The following is a 15,888-nucleotide window of genomic DNA, read 5'->3' on the forward strand; positions in this document are numbered from 1 at the left end:
TACAGCTCTGGGGACCACCCACTGTCCCCCCTCCCTCACCCTGCTCCACAGTGTGATTAGAGACTATGGCCATGGGGTGGGAGGGTCCCAAGATGGGCAGCCCCAAGGAGGAGACAGGCAGGCCCAGGGACTGGTGATTCTTGAGGAGACAAGGCCTTCCCAGGCCATGACTAAAAAGAGGCCTCTCCAGGTGACTTACCAATGGGGACTTATCGTTCATGTAAACCATAGGGTCCTGCAGAGGAGACCAAAGGCAACAACTTAGGGTTCTGGGACCGAAGACACCAGAATGCACGGCATGCGTTTGTCCCAGCTAGTGGGAGGCGAAGAGGGCACGGGGAGAGCAGGGAAACCCCTCGGGGGCTCCGCACAGGCTCACCAAGGACTTCTCCTCCTGCCTCAGCCACTGGGAATCTTCCAGCATCTGCTTCTGCTGCTTGTCCAGGATCTGCCGCATCTTGATCTTCTCAGCCTCCCACAGCTGCTGGGCCTCTTCTCTGCTGCTGGGTCGAATGAAGTCCTCCTCCTGGGAGGACAGCGGAGAGAAAGGAGAGATGCAATGAGCCCATCCCAGGCTTGGAGAAGGGACGGTGTCCAGAAGAGCCTCAGGGGAGCCACAAGCCTCGGCCTTGCAGCCACTTCTTTCTAGCTTGTTCCTAGCCCGGCAGCCCTATAGGCAGACAGTTATTATCCGGGTCTCACACACAGCCCCGGAGGCAGCAGAAATGACGAACCCCAGCACACACTGCTAAATATGCACCCACCGTACTCAAGCTGCCACGTGAACTGTCAATGACATTTTGCCATTATATTTTCTCGGTTGGCATTGGTGATGTTGCGGTCACTTAATAGATTTAGAAATGCAAAGCCAGCCTCTGGAAGCCCTTTGGTTTTTTTTTTCCCTCCATCTAAGTGCCACGTGGCAGTCCTGGAAGTTTCACGGGACACAGGTGTGGCCTCCAGCTCCCTGGCATGCAGTCCCACTCAGCTTTGTTAAGGTAGCCGCCAGGATTATCTAACCAAAGGCCAGAAGTGTAGGAGCTAGAGGCAGGATGAAGAATGAAATTTAAAGAAGCAAAGCTCTGCAGGTCTCAAGGCAAGTGCTTCCTCTTCCCAGCTTTATTAGCCTCACCCTGTTTTCACTCACCTGCGGGACTGCGGACCTACAGACCGAGCTGCTGAATAGAAAGCGCGGGTGTCTTTCTATTTTCCCTCCTCCTTTTTATGGTTCAATTGTGTAATTATCTGCTTAGTCCCTCCTACTACTCTGCTCTCCCCCTGCTGTACAGTGATCCCCTTGGCATCCGGGACAGAGGGAGAGTGCCAGGGGCAGCCCTTTGAGTACTCCCCAGGGAGCCTTTGCCAGTGACAGGACTGAGCCATGACAAGGAAGCCCACAGGCACTCCAGCTCCTGCTATAGCTGAACGTGGTCCTCACAGTTCATGTGTTGGATGTTTAATCTCCTGCACAACAGCATTGGGAGGTGGGGACTTTAAGAGACCACTAGACCACGAGGGCTCTGCCCTCATGAGTGGGTCAGTGCCACCAGCACAGGAGGGGAGACTGACAGAATCACGAGTTAGGCCTCCTTCCCTCACTTTCCCATACTGTTTTTCGTCACATGGGTGATGCCTCTGCCAAGCTATGACACAGCAGGAAAACCCTCACCAGCTGTGGCCCTTGGTGCTGGGCTTCCTAGCCTCCAGAACTGTAAGAGATGGATCTCTGTTCATCGTCCATCACCCAGTGCCCAGGGTCCTGTTACAGCAGCACAAAATGAACTCAAACAGTTCCTCTCCTTCAAAGTGGCCAGTGCACACACAAATCACATAAAGAAAATTCTAGAAAAACTCTATATACTTTTTAGAAAGCTACAATCCCTGCCAAGCCTCTCAAGATAGTTTCCCAGTACACCCTATAAAACAAACTTGAATATTACAATATAGTCTAAAAACAGCTGTATTGGGACAGTTTACCTAGAGTTCATTTAGCTTCAGTTACCAATCTTGATTTCTAATAATGCCTTCCCTACAAGTTAGGTTTTTTTGCTAAAATATTCCTTATTCAATGATCTATTCAGTATCTACTCATTAAGCAATACTGTGAAGCAGGCATAGAACTGGGTGCTGGGAGAATAGTGATTTTAAAATAGAAGATGTTCCTTTTCTCATGGGGATCAGTAAACAAGAGTTAGGCCAGGGTTGGGGCCAGACAATCAATCCTTTATTTCAAGGAAATTTCCTTGTAGGATGTAAAGCAGCCTCTGGCCTCCACCCTCTAGGTACCTGCAGCCCTTCCCACTGGGACAAACATGTCTCCAGACATTGCCAAGTGTCCCTGCAGAAGCAACACACCTCAGCTGAGGTTCACTGAGCTAGACCTCTTTAAAAGAAAACAGATTTCAGAATGTAAGGGTATTTTACAACCCTGGGATTGCTGAATATATATGATCTACTTCACAGAGACAGAGTGCTATGGTTTAAGCTTTGTTTGCCCCCCAGAGGTTCATGTGCTGGATGGAGGCTGGGTTCCATGTGGCAGTGCCGAGGTGTTGGAATCTCCAAAAGAAGTGGGGCCAGGTGGGACATAACTAGGCTGTGGGGGTGCCACTCTTACAAATGGTTTAATGCTCTCTCATGGGAGTGGGCCAGGTGTGGAAGGAGTGCATTAATTCTTGAGAGAGGGGACTGCTATGAAAAATGTATTCCTCTTGGGATCTTGTTTTCTGTATTGCCATGTGATCTCTCCTTCCTATATGTGCTCCTACCGTGATGCCACCCATCAGACTGTGATGTAGCCAGAAGGCTTTGACCAGAGCTAAGCACATGTCAGTGTCTTATTCTTGGATTTCTGAAACTATGAGCTAAACAAACCCCTCTTCTCTATAAAGTATCCAGCCTCGGGCATTTTTTTATAGCCACACAAAAAGGAATAAGTACTCATTAAGCAATTGAAGCAGGCACAGAACTGATACTCAAAAATGAACAAATTTTGAGGCCACAAATATCCTTGGTTAAGTGTCAATACTTGTAAACACCATGGTATGGCTGCCCCAGGCTATTGACAAATAGTGATAAAAAGGAACTAAGTGCCTGAGGTTCTACATACAGAGATAAGAATTTCTAGGTGTAAGAAAAAAAAATATACAGACTGAGAAAGATTCAATGCAGAAAGGATCAGTTACTGGAGTCCAGAAAATACTGTATAATTTTACAAATGCTACCTCTTTCATGCTTTGTGTGTTCCAAGCTTAATCTCAGCAAAAACTTTAATGAACCAATATTAGAAGACTCAACAGAACGAGTCTTTCAATTTCATAGAAAGACCAAAGGAAAAAATGGGAGCCTTTACAACCTTGAATCTCTAGGCTGGTTTTTCTGAAATGCGCTCTAGGTATTCTTCCCAGGTTATGGACAGTGAACACTCCCTTTGTCTTTTAAAATGATGTTCATGAGCCACGATACCTGCCAGCCTCGTTCCCCCACCTCCATATATACCCTTCCTTGCTCAAACACCACCCCACTTGCCCCTGCCTCTTCCATCCCTACATTCCAGTTTCTTCCAGTCCATCCTTCAGGGCCCAGCTGAAAGCCAGCAGCAGGCAGGAGTCACTCTCCCCTCTGAACACCTGCTTCGTGGCCCCCACAACTTTCTGGCTCACATTACCCGTGAGCCTGCACTTGACCTGCTCCTTCTGACTGACTGTAAGCTCCTTGAAAGCAAAACCACGTGTTCCTCCTTCAGCACCCTGGACAGCGCCCGCGAGCGCACAGACACAACGTGGCCTGTGGAACTTCAGCACTGACTTGGGAAGACTCCCGGAAGGAGATGCTGCCACCCTGACTCTGCGGCATCCCACAGGCTCCCAGATGAGCCAGGCCATGGAGCCAGTCAGGAGGAAAAATGTTGTTACCATCTCTGAGCGTTCCTTTAATGTTTCCAAATGCCTTGCAGGGGACCTCATCAGCGCTTCGCCTGGGGGAGAATTTTCTCAGTGTTTCTGATCTATATTTTTAATCTTTTTTTGTTTGATTAAAGAAGTGCTCATTATGTTCTTGCAGGCAGATTTTTTCTTGGCAATTACTTCTAAACCTCTGACACAAAAGGTCTTTTTTCCTGCGGCACAGTCTGTCTTTAAGGAACGGAACAAAATCCTCCCAGCGGAGCAGGGCTTAGACAAAGGCCACGCAGCCCCGCACGTGTACAAAACAGCTTCTTTCTAAAAGCACAGTTTTTAAAGGAAAGCTCCCTAAAATTTAATTAATTATGTATAAAGAGTCGAGGGCAGAAGGGTAGAGAAACTGCATACTGCCTAAATTATAGTACATGCTTAGAACCATAGTTTTATTATTGTTAAGCATATGAAAAGACAGAAATTGTTTAAATTAATGTGAGAGAGAAAAACGAGGTAGGTTGGGGAAAATTTATTTCACAACAGATCTCGCTGCCTGGAATTTGAAGCTACCATGGGCATTCAAATTTTTACTAAATAAAGAATAACAGTACAGACATATATCAACATACTTGCCAAAAATTTCCAAATCTGTTATGATAAACACATATTCCCTTGCCCCCAAATTTTTAGAGACATATATCTTGAGCCTGAAATATCAGACATATAAACAAGTTGGAGCTAAAATAATGAGTTTAGCCTGTTTTGTAACCCAATTTGGTAAAATATGTCAAGATTTCACGACAACGAATGGCAAGAGGTCATTGCATTAAAGGAGATGATTGGTGGCAAGTGAGCATCTGCTTTCAAGCAAAGATGGTTTTGCTACATAAGATCTGACAATCAACAGATATTCCACAAAGCAGTCAGGGTCTCACAGTCACTGATGACAAAGAGATCACTGGGGAGGTGGCTTAGCCCCCTCTCTAGCAGTTCATAAGCCTGTAACCACAATACCCTGAAGCTCCTTCCCACCCAGCAACACCTTTACAAAAGCAGCAGCAGGAGAAGCAGCCACCAGGAAGCCTTTCTTTCCTCTGATGGAGGAGAGATTTAGCAATCAGGCAGGATGGCAGAGTAGGGCAGAACCTCCAGGGTCTTTTATTCTTCAGCACCACCAGGCCTGGCTGCACTCCACCCACCAGCCTCCACATACTGCACAACACCCTGCCTCTGGGGCTCAGAAAAGGAAGAGACTTTTACATCATTTGCCACAGCATCAGTGTGGACAAGGGCAGTTCCAGCTGGTGTCCAGCTGGTGTCCCCAGGAGCAGAGCCTAACTTCATCCCAACTCTGATGTATTTGCAAAGGGAAGAGTCACAGAACACCTCGATGACTTGACTGGCACACAGAAGCATGGAGGGCACCCCTGAGGCTGAGGATGTTCCTAGTATCCCAGGCCACCTCCCTCCAGCAGCCTCCTCAGTCCGGGCTGGGACTCAGCATGCAGTGCCCTCTTACCCGCATGCTGTGGCGCTTGAAGACATTGTGCCGGTGGAGAGGTGGGGTATGCAGCGAGTTAACGGGAGATGGGTACTCCATAGGGCTGGTGAGCGTAGGGGAGCTGGCACAAAGACCCTCAGGGACCTATTCAGGAGAAGCAAAGAAGCACAAGGCACAGGACAAGGCAAGGGGGTGGACAATCAGCTGCTACAAACAGGAGCACAAAGAAGTGATACAGGAGCATCATGGGGGACACAGACTTGCTCTCTCAGAGTTGCTGAAGAATGTGGTGTGGCATCTCCTTGGCCCTGTTGGAGACACCTGGTGGAGCATCGTGGCCTCTTATCTGCCTAACACTCCCCCAGTAGTGTTCTGCACACACAGGGTCCAGGCAGGCTGCTATTGAGACCATGACTCCTCCCTCAGGCCCTTTTCCAAACAGTTATGTTTCCTAGTTATGTTACAAATTGACAGTTATGATTAGTCCATGGATAAGTAAATTCTCACACACATAGTTGTCCTTCCATATTCGAGGGAGATTCATTCCAGGACACCCTGTAGATACCCCAAATCTGCAGATGCTCCAGTTCCTTGAGCAAACTGGCACGGTATTTGCATGTAACGTACATAACATCTCCCAGTATGCTTTAAATCATCTCTAGATTGCTTTTGCCATCTAATGCAATGTAAGTGCTGAACAAATAGCTGGCATACAGTCATTTTAGGGGAATGGCAAGAAAAGTCTATACATATTCAGTATAGATGAGATTTTTTCCTATGTTAATATTTTTGATTCCTGGTTGGTTGAATCCATAGATACAGAACCCATGAATATGGAGAGCCAACTGTGTGTGTGTGTGTGTGTGTGTGTGTGTGTGTATGTGTGTGTATGTAATTATCAATAATTATATACAGTTATATGTAAAATTTAAATAACAACACTATTTTAAATATGTTTGGTTTTTAAGGACATTGCTTCCACCTTCTGAATCAAAGCATTTTATTTTCACATAAAGGAAAATATTGGTACTGTTGGTTCTTGGTTGGGCTTACTCAGGCATGGGGCATTTCCTTGGGAGAAAATATACAAATCTGGGACACAGCCCCCAGTAAGGAGCATCAGTAAACTGACATTGTTGCTGTTGGTTGAGATATTCTAGTTCTGAACGGCAACTCTGATGGGGGGATGAAAGAGGGACGGAGAGGAAGCCGGGCTCCCTCTTACCCAGTCATAAGAGAAGGACTCAGGACAGGGGCGTTCTGAGTCAGGGACCTACAGCCTTGATGAGATCCATGGTTGGTGGTGACAGAGGTGGAGAAGGCTCAGATGGAACCCTGCTCCCTTCACTGGCTACCTAGGTCCTGGCCAGGACCTCTGCAGGGAGCCTCAGGGATCCACTCCATTCTCTGGGGACATCATCCATCCCTAGTTCCTTGGGATTACTTCTCAGAGGCTCTGCTCAGGGTAGGAGGCCAGGGAAGTCTTGGACATGGGGAGGGAGCTACAAGCAGGTACACGAAGCAGCAGACACTGCAGATAGACAGACTAGGCTGCAGGAAGGTCTGCTTAGCTGAGGACAGTCTGGCAGGACTGAGTTGCTATTCTTTTGATGTGAGTTCAAACTCACATCAAAGAGCCAAACAAAGAAACAAAGAAGAGTCAACCCAGCTATCTTCATCGTCTGAGCAGATGGCTGCTACTCCTTAATGGCACAGGAATGGAATTTCAAGAAGCACCTGACAAGGGATGGGCCTGGCCATTCCCAGCCCCCTGGTTACACATTTACCTGGAACTGTAGCTTGGGAGCGAGCAGGTTGGTTTGTGGAGGGGGTCTATACTTGGGCCGGCTGGGCTGGAAAAGAGGACATAGAGCAGTGTCAGTTGCATCCCTCCCATTAATGAATGGATTGGCCCACTAAGGGGAGCATCAGCTTGAATATAGCTCAGCCTCATTCACAATGAAGGAGCAATGGTGGACAAGGTTATCATTAAATCATTTTGCATCCACTTCTGAGAACCAATTACATGCTGAGAGATGGGAAGTCACAGGGACTGGCCTCTGCCAGAGGGGCTATGGCTAATTGGAGGGGTTAATGGCCTCTGTGTGTGCAGCCTCCCTGTATGTGGGAGTGCCTGACACACCAGCCATGGATAGCCGCATTCAGAGCAGGAGGTCACTGAGGGCTCAGGGACTCACAGAAACTTCATGGAGATAAAAGTTGCATTGGGCCCCAGGGAAAGGGCAGCACATGCCTGGCAGGAGGAACAATGAGAAAAGACCTCGGTTCAGATCATACATTATTATGGACTGAATGTTTGTGTCCCCTTTAGTTCATATGTTGAAGTCCTGTCCCCCAATGTGATGGTTTAGGAGGCAGAGATTTGGGGAGGTGATTAGGGTTCAATGAGTTCATGAGGATGGGGCCCCATAAAGGGATTAGTGCCCTTAGAAGAAGAGGAGGAGAGACCAGAGGTTTCTCTCTCTCTCTCCACCAAGTGAGGACACAGCAGGAAGGTGGCTATCTGAAAGCCAGGAAGGGGCCCTCACCAGATACCAAAGTTGCTAGAGCCTGGCCTTGGACTTCCAACCTCCAGAAGAGAGGTAAGTGAGTGATTTAAGCCACTCATTCTGTAGGATTTTGTTATGGCAGCTCTAGCTGACAAATACAGGCATGGTCTCTGGACCCCTCCCCCCACATGATGGTGGAGCAGTGGGGCTCTGGTTACTGAGCCCAAGCTGCCATGGAGAGCATGGACAGACACTGGACTTCGGGGGCCCAGGATGCTCTCCATCCATGTATCCTCAGGGCGAGCTAACTTAGCCCTAGGAAGCTCTCAGAAGAAAAGTGCCCAGCCTCCCAAGGGAAAGTTCTGAGAAATGACAAGGTATCTGCTGTCTCAGATGACACCTGCCAGGGCCTGAAGATGACAAGGGGTGATTGATAGATAGCTGAGTTGCAGAACTGAGAGAGGATTGTAGGAAAGCATCCTGCTTACATTGAGCAGGCAGTGGGTCACACAGGCCCTGGCTCTGTTTTGGCTCATGGGACTAATAGCAAGGCCAGGGGCTGGCTTACCTTGGGTGGGGGTTCCTGGGAGACGATGGGCTCCAGTATTTTAGGTGGTCGGTAGCGAGCATTCCTTTCTTGCTCTATGGCAATGTCCTTCTCCATCTGATAAATGTCACTGCCAAGGCAGCAGGTCAGACAGGGTGAGAGACAGGGTCAAAGCGAGTCACTCCCGGTGACTCCTCTCTACTACATTGAAACTAGGAGAGGCCTGGACAAGGGCCTTGATCCCATTTTCACTTACGTTTCCTCTGAAGGGGGGACCCCTCTGAGACAGGCTGGGGTATGGATCCTGAGGGCACCCTGCACCAAGTTGGGAGGACCACAGGGATGGGTCCAAGGTAGGAGGAGGTCCCTGGAGAGCCAGACTTAGCCCAACCAGGCAGCAGAAGGCTGCTGTATCCCCAGCTCCCCACACTTCCTGCCCTCCTGTGCCTGCTATTGGAGCCAGTCCCCTGTTTAGATTTCCAGTGCCCCAGTCAACTTCATGATGAAGGCCTGGGTTTGACTTGTCATTAAACAATCCACCATCTGGTTTCTGATGTCAGCAAATGGGCTGTGGATTCACCTCCCCCAACCCCCACCTGTTAGCTATTCTAGTGCCCCTCATCTTTCTGCCCCAATTCAGTGCTTCTCAACCTGGGCATCACAGACCCCAGAGGCCTCTGGAATTACTGCAGAGGCTCCATCAATCCACATGTTCAAATGGGTATGAGTGTTACGTACTTTTGAATACTGCCTGCTACTGTGTTTTCAAACACAATGCATTTTATCAATCAAAGGATTCTAAAATTATGATTACATGGAAGAATTCTCAAAATTTGACCTTTAAAACAGCCCTTCCTACCCCTACAAGATTGGGAAACACTAATCAAAACCTTTCTTCCCCCTAAAGAAGGGACTGTGACCTGGGGGAGGCAGCTGGGGTCCTTTGGGTCTTTGAGTATCCTTCCTTTGCATCAGAGAAGCCTGCTTCAAACTGCATCATGGCGGGGGGCTGGCCCAGTGCCTCCGAAGGAGACACCTCTCCTCTCAGGCACCCCATCACGCTCCCCTGGTTCTCCAGGTCCCAGAATGGACTAAGACCCCACCCTCCTCACTCAGAACTTCTGCTCTCTCAAAGTACAGCTTTCAGTGCATTTCTCCCGGAACTCCCTGGCTTCTCCAATCTCCCTCGTGAGGGACAAACGCAGATGAATTAATCAGGAGAGCCAATGAAGGAGGGAAATAATTTTTATTTTGAGACAGGGTCTCGCTAAGTTGCTTAGAGCCTCACTAAGTCTCTGAGGCAGGCCTTGAACCTGCAATTCTCCTGCCTCAGTCTCCCGAGTCACGGGGATTGCAGGCGTGCAACACCACACCCAGCCAGAGAGGCTTTTTACGCTAGAGGTTTTGCAGACTATGTTGGGGCTTCAAATTAAGAATGGTTATCACATCTTTTTAATAATTGAAAAAAATATAAAAAGAAAACTATATTTCATGACACATGAAAATTATGAGAAATTCAAATTTCAGTGTCCACAGATGAAGTCTTATTGAACACAGCTACTCTCACTCGTTCAATACTGTCTATGACTGTTTTTAAGCTGTGGAGGCAGAGATGAGCAGACTCGACAGAAGCCCCAAAGATTCACTATCTGGTCCTTTACAGAGAAGGTCGGCTGACTTCCTTGCTAAAGTATGCCTAATGAAGGGGACCACCCTTGGGAACACTGATGGCAGGCATGCCACCAAGCAAACTGGGGACTCCTGGACCTCTGAAATGGACAACACCCTTCACCTGTGACCTTCCAGTACCGGGGGGACAGGTGTCTTGGCACTGAGAAAGATAAGGCCTCAGACTCCTAACCCCACTCAGGAGACAGGTGTTTTCCAGCCAAACTCTGCAGACCACAGGTGTCTGGGCCAGCCCCCCCCCTTTTTTTTTTGGTACCAGGAATTGAACCCAAGAGGTGCTTAACCAATAAGGAACATCCCCAGCCCTTTTTATATTTTATTTTGAAATGGAGTCTCACTAAATTGCTTAGGGCCTCGCTAAGTTGCTGAGTCTGGCTTTGAACTTGTGATCCTCCTGCATCAGCCTCCTAAGCTGCTGGGATTACAGGTATGTATCACCATGTCTGGCTGCACCAGACTTTTTTGATTCCAATAGAGAAAATACCTTCTGGGCACAGCATGAGCAAGGCACAGGGCTGGGCCTTGTCTCTGAGCTCATATCTGATAGTGAACTGGCCTCAGCCTTTCAGTCCCCGACGTTCATCCAGTGTGGTCATGTGGCTCAGTGATGATCAGAAGGAAGGTCAGGGTACACGTCCTGGCCCTCCTGTCACTGCCTTGGGCAAGTCACTGACTTTGAACCTGCACCCTTCCACTCAGCAGATGGGAATGGGGCCACCTGCTGCACAGGCCTGAGGAGCCCTGAGTGCACTGACTTAGCTGTAAACCTCTCAGTGCCACCGGCAGCAGCTTGCCTCTAGGGCAACCCAGCCATCTCCCCCCCAGCTCCCCAGCCCATGCTCACCTGAGGCTGCACACAAGCTCCGTGAAGCGGGGCCGGTCACTGGGGTCATAGTCCCAGCAGCGGGTCATGAGAGTGTAAAGGACAGGTGGACAGAGGTCAGGCTTGGGCAGCCGGTCCCCCTTCTCCAGCACCCCGATGACATCCTTGTTTTCCAGCCAGAAGAAAGGCTGCTTCCCAAAGCTCAGGATCTCCCACATGCACACGGCTGAGGGCAGAGGGAGAAGGTCAGGCACCCTGCTGGGAAGTGGGCACCCCGGGGACACTATGGCCATTGCACTCGGTCCCAGCAGGGAGCATCTGTGTTATCTTGCAACCCCCTCTGTGGCCACTGGGGTCTTACCCACCATGGTGGTCCACTCAAGGGACCAACGACCTACATCTGCGGTACATGAACCAGGGCTTCCCCTCCCTGACTTCCTCAACATGGAGCTGTCTGGATTCTGTAGGATCAGGAGGTGGCCACGTTGGAACCCCAGAACCTTCTTGGGAAGATTAGGAGCTGCAGTAGTAGGCCAGGCACCACCCTTTGCTGCCTGTATGATCACGGGCAAGCCCCCTACTGGTCTGAGCCTCAGTTTCCTTATTTGGAAAATGGGGGTAACAGTGATGAGGTTTAGAGTCAGCTGTGGGAGAACTGGCAGGTAACCTGAAGGGCTGTGTTTGGGGAGGGAGTCCATTCACACCCAGCTGGGCACTCTCCACTCCCTGCTTCTCCTTACGTGAAACACCTGAGTTTTGTGTTTGAAACTCCCCTCCAGGCGTCCCCACATTTATCCTTGGAGCTGGTTGGTGGGGTCCATGCTTCTCATCAGAGCCTTTTACAGGAGGATGGACCCAGATTTTCTAGGGCAGCCCTTGGCTCATGTCACCCCTGACTCTACCACCACCTCCCCCGCTCTGGGACTTCTCAGTGGCCACAGTGAACTGGGGTGTTGTGGGTTCCGGGATCATCCTCCTCTTGGTCCACCCACACGGAGGAGAGTCTGAGCCCCTTCCCACACCCTCCTGAATCGCCTCGTACCGAACATCCAGACGTCACTGGCTGTCGTGAAGCGCCGGAAGTTAATGGATTCGGGGGACATCCATTTGATGGGGAGACGAGTCACAGAGGCTTGGGGTGGGCAAAGAGGTTTACAGGCGTTATTAAGGGAGGAAAGATCCAGAATTTTCCAGAAAAACAGCCTACTGTCCAGAGGCCCGTGGTCTGGGCTGCCCAGTTGTAGGCTCCTTCTGGGATTTTGGTTTCAGGGACAAAGCAGGGGAGTTCCCTCACCCTTGTAGTACTCATCATCCTCAATGTATCGAGAAAGGCCAAAGTCCCCCAGCTTCACACACTCCGGGGAGGCTACCAGGATGTTCCGGACGGCGATGTCCCTAGAGAAGGATGTGGAGACCAGGGTGAGGCACTGCCTAGGACCCTGGGGCAGGTGGGAGAGCTGAAGGAAGGTTCCCAGCAGGTGAGTGCAGGAAGAGGTTGCACACAGGTAGCTTCCTGCGAGCTGAGCTCCAGCCTCCCAGAGAAGCTACTGGTACTGATGGCCCTGGCCCTGGCATAGCTCCCCACCCCAAGCCAGTGGGCCTGTTGGCTTCTCGCAGGCAGCTCTGCTCCCAAAAGTCTGCTTCCGTGGTTAAAAAGCTGACTTGAAAGCATGCAGGCTTAAGTACCCCGAGGGGCCTGGCCCATCATTCCACCCCCTTAGCCTACAGCTACCGACAGGGTGTACCGGACTCTCATGCTAGGACATGAGCTTCACAAGGACAAGGTTTGTCTGTTTTAGTCACAACTTTGTCCAAGAACCTAGGACAGTGCCTGGCACCCAGCAGGAACTCCATAATACTCACTGAATGAATGGATACGTCCTGTGTGGCTTTGCATAGGGCGAGGCACAAGGCCACACAGGCCACGTCAGTGGTGGGGAAGCACCTGGTAAGTGTCCAGGTCATCTCCTGGAGCTATGTTTCCATGGCAACCCTCCCCTCTCCCCTCCCCATATCCTCTCAAGGAATGGGAACAAGGCCAGGTGGGGAAGGGACAGCTCCACAGCCCCAGGGGGAATGAGAGTGGTGCTGGGCCTCAACCCCAGGATCTCCCAGTGCTCTGCTGGCCCAGATCCTCTTCCTGGACCCCCTGCTGCCAAGTGGGCAGGCTGGAGGAGGTGGAGCTCTGAGAAGGTGGGAGGGGGTTTCCTGGCGTTGCAGGGGAGGGGCAGAAAGTCTCAGCTTTAGTCAGAGGCTGAGCTATGGAGTTGCTCTGGAGCTATCCCAGTGACAGTTCTCTGTCCCACAACTGTTTTGGTTTTTAGTGAGGAAAACTTTGTAGAGGTGCTCAAGCGCTCTAAGCTGCTGGGCGTGGGCCCAGGCTGGGACTCCAGCTCCTCCCTGTGGGACCCTGGCCCTGCTCCTCAGTCTCCTCTGGGGTCAGGGAAGGGCTTGGCTTCCCGCTGTCCCCGTGCACCCACCTGTGCACACAGTTGATGCTCTCCAGGTAGGCCATGGCTTTGCATATCTGCAGCGCGTACAGGACGAGGGTGGGCACCTTCAGGGAGTTCTTATTTCGCTCCAGATAGTGGCCCAGCTGTGGGGAGGGAGGTGCCGTCAGGACCCCAGCATGGAGCCAGGGCTGCTGGCAGCCACTGACCCCCCTTCTTCTGGGGGCAAACCCCAAGTCAGCAAGTTGTTCTGGCGACTTCCTCTATCAACAGGGCCTCTGCTTCTGCGAAGTACGGAAGGCAGGAAACTGGGAGAAGCGTCCTTTGCTCTAAGTGTCCCTTGGTGTCCCAGCTATCCTCAGGGTGCCTGGCCTGCCTCCTCCAGCTCACCTCCCCATAGGAGTACAGTTCCATGATGATCCAGGTGGGCTCCTCTTCGATGATGCCGATCAGCTTCACGATGTGGGGGTGGTCGAGATTCTTCATGATCACTGAAGTGGGAGCGGGAGGTCACAGAGGAGAATGGAGGAAAGCGGTAGGAGAACCCTCCCCTCTCCCCTCCCTTAGAGGGCCAGGGAGTCTGGGCCCCGCCCAGGCGTGCCTACCTGCCTCGCTCATGAACTTCTCCTTGTTGTCCAGGGTGCAGTCCTTCTTGCAGGTCTTGACAGCCACATTGATTTTCTCCCCTTTCTGCAACAAGGGGGTTTAGGAAAGCTTGGTCCAGCCTAGTGCTCAAAGGAAACCGTTCCCGCCCTGGCCTCCGCAGGGCCTTCCCACGGACTTTGCCGACTGCTGAGGGGCGAGGCGACCTGGCCTCTGCAGGACACACCACCCCTTCCTTCCTTTCTTCCATTTCTCTCCTCTTTCCCCTTCCCTTCCTCTTCTTCCCCTTTCTTCTGGACCAGGCTGGGTTAGAACCAGAATGGGGTTTGGAGATCAAAGAGCTCAAGCCCTGCTGTGCAGACCAGGATGCTGAGACGAGGGGCCGTGTGATCTGCCCTGGTGAGCAGGTGACGCCAGGCCTTCAGGAGATGCGGGCTGCCTGGCCCTGTTCTCTCTACAGTTGGCTTCAAACTGTGCTTCCTTCCTTCCCTCCCCACACCCTGGTGCTGCCCTCCCCAGGCTTGCTGAGCATGGCCACAAAGGCGAAGCCTGCCCACCTAGAGGTGCCCCGGACGAACTCCCACCTGGCTGGGTCCACCCTCCTGCCCTCCGTGTATTCTCTTACCAAAGCCACCGCGACCTTTCTCCAGGGCTGCCTCTGTTTTAATCCCCAGTGATTTTCTGTCCTCCTTGGGAATGACTATCCTCCCCATCACTCCCTGAGTATTTCATAAATACTCCAAGCCACGTGGATAAGCCGTGGTCCTCCATGTCACGGCTTCCACCTCCAATAGCCTCAGGATCGAGTGCCTGCCTCACCCCCAGACAGGTGGACAAAGAGTCGGGAAGAGTCTAGGACTCACGTGGTTTGTGTAGACCCCTTCATACACCTCCCCAAAGAAGCCTTCTCCTAGAATACGGTTGAGAACCACATCCTCGCGGGCAATGCCGTACTGTGGACCTGCACAGATGGAGAACACAGGCCCTGGGCACACAGACTAGCTGGCATCCCCTGGTGCCCCAGAACCCCATAACACGTCAGCCAAAATGCACAGGCTGGGCTGGGAAAGGGGATCTAGAATGTTCCACTGCCTCAGATCCATGGAGGAGCCATCACCCCGTTTCCTGGGTCCCAGGTCCATGTTCTTAGAACCCCCATATCCCACAGACACACAAAAGCACGTGATCCATCAGGGGAGGACCTCAGCTTTCAACCCACAGGAGCCCAGGCTGCCTGCTGCCTGAGCACACTTGGGGCAGGAGGAAGGGAGGGCAGGAAGCTCCACGGTGGTGTCCCGGGAGTCCTCATCATGTCACTTCCCAGACCCCTGACTGGTGGCCTTGGCGGGGTCCAGGACCTACCTCCCGGCCGCCTCAAGGTCTCGTCAGGAATCTCTGCATAGATGTCTGACTCTGGAACGACAGGAGGACACCCAGCCCGCGGGCGAGATGCCTCATCAGGCAGGGCCAGGAACCGGGGTGCGGCTCCCACCCGGAGCCCAGCGCAGCCAGAGGTCAGGGTGCTGAAGGGGAAGCTGGGCAAGTCCGTGGCTCCAGTCCCAGGCTTTGGGGCAGCCACTGAGCCTGGGGTGCCTTGACACAAGTCTCTTGTTTTGTTATCTAGGGCAAATCCATCTCCTTCAAACACACCTGTTACCCATTTAACACCATTATGATGAACTGGGTGCTTGTGTCTCGAAGCCCTAACTCACAATTTGATGGTTTTAGGATATGTGGCTTGGAGGGGCAATTAGATGGGGTCAGGGGATGGAGCCCCCATTACAAGATTAGTGTCCTTATAAGAGGAGGAATGGCCACCACAGTTCCTTCTCTCTGCACCACAGGAGCACACAGTGATAAGGCAGTCAT

At 51.4% G+C, this 15,888-nt stretch overlaps 1 protein-coding gene across 5 annotated transcripts in view; it reads right to left on the bottom strand.

The window, feature by feature from the left end:
* The window catches only part of Ptk2b (protein tyrosine kinase 2 beta), a 127,490-nt gene that overhangs the window by 5,036 nt on the left and 106,566 nt on the right, over positions 1–15,888 (bottom strand). For 4 of the 5 annotated variants that reach the window (XM_078030853.1, XM_078030850.1, XM_078030852.1 and 1 more), the window contains 13 exons: positions 15,382–15,432; positions 14,883–14,980; positions 14,022–14,106; positions 13,807–13,907; positions 13,447–13,562; positions 12,261–12,361; positions 12,009–12,098; positions 10,988–11,192; positions 8,476–8,584; positions 7,185–7,250; positions 5,416–5,541; positions 380–526; positions 200–235 (listed from right to left, as the gene is read on the bottom strand). In XM_078030853.1, the coding sequence (XP_077886979.1) occupies positions 200–235; positions 380–526; positions 5,416–5,541; positions 7,185–7,250; positions 8,476–8,584; positions 10,988–11,192; positions 12,009–12,098; positions 12,261–12,361; positions 13,447–13,562; positions 13,807–13,907; positions 14,022–14,106; positions 14,883–14,980; positions 15,382–15,432 (1,331 nt within the window). The remainder of the gene's footprint in view (positions 1–199; positions 236–379; positions 527–5,415; positions 5,542–7,184; positions 7,251–8,475; positions 8,585–10,987; positions 11,193–12,008; positions 12,099–12,260; positions 12,362–13,446; positions 13,563–13,806; positions 13,908–14,021; positions 14,107–14,882; positions 14,981–15,381; positions 15,433–15,888) is intronic. The other variant, XM_078030854.1, reaches the window with a different exon arrangement.

Source organism: Ictidomys tridecemlineatus, chromosome 14, assembly GCF_052094955.1.
Source record: "Ictidomys tridecemlineatus isolate mIctTri1 chromosome 14, mIctTri1.hap1, whole genome shotgun sequence".
Classification (NCBI taxonomy): Eukaryota; Metazoa; Chordata; class Mammalia; order Rodentia; family Sciuridae; genus Ictidomys; species Ictidomys tridecemlineatus.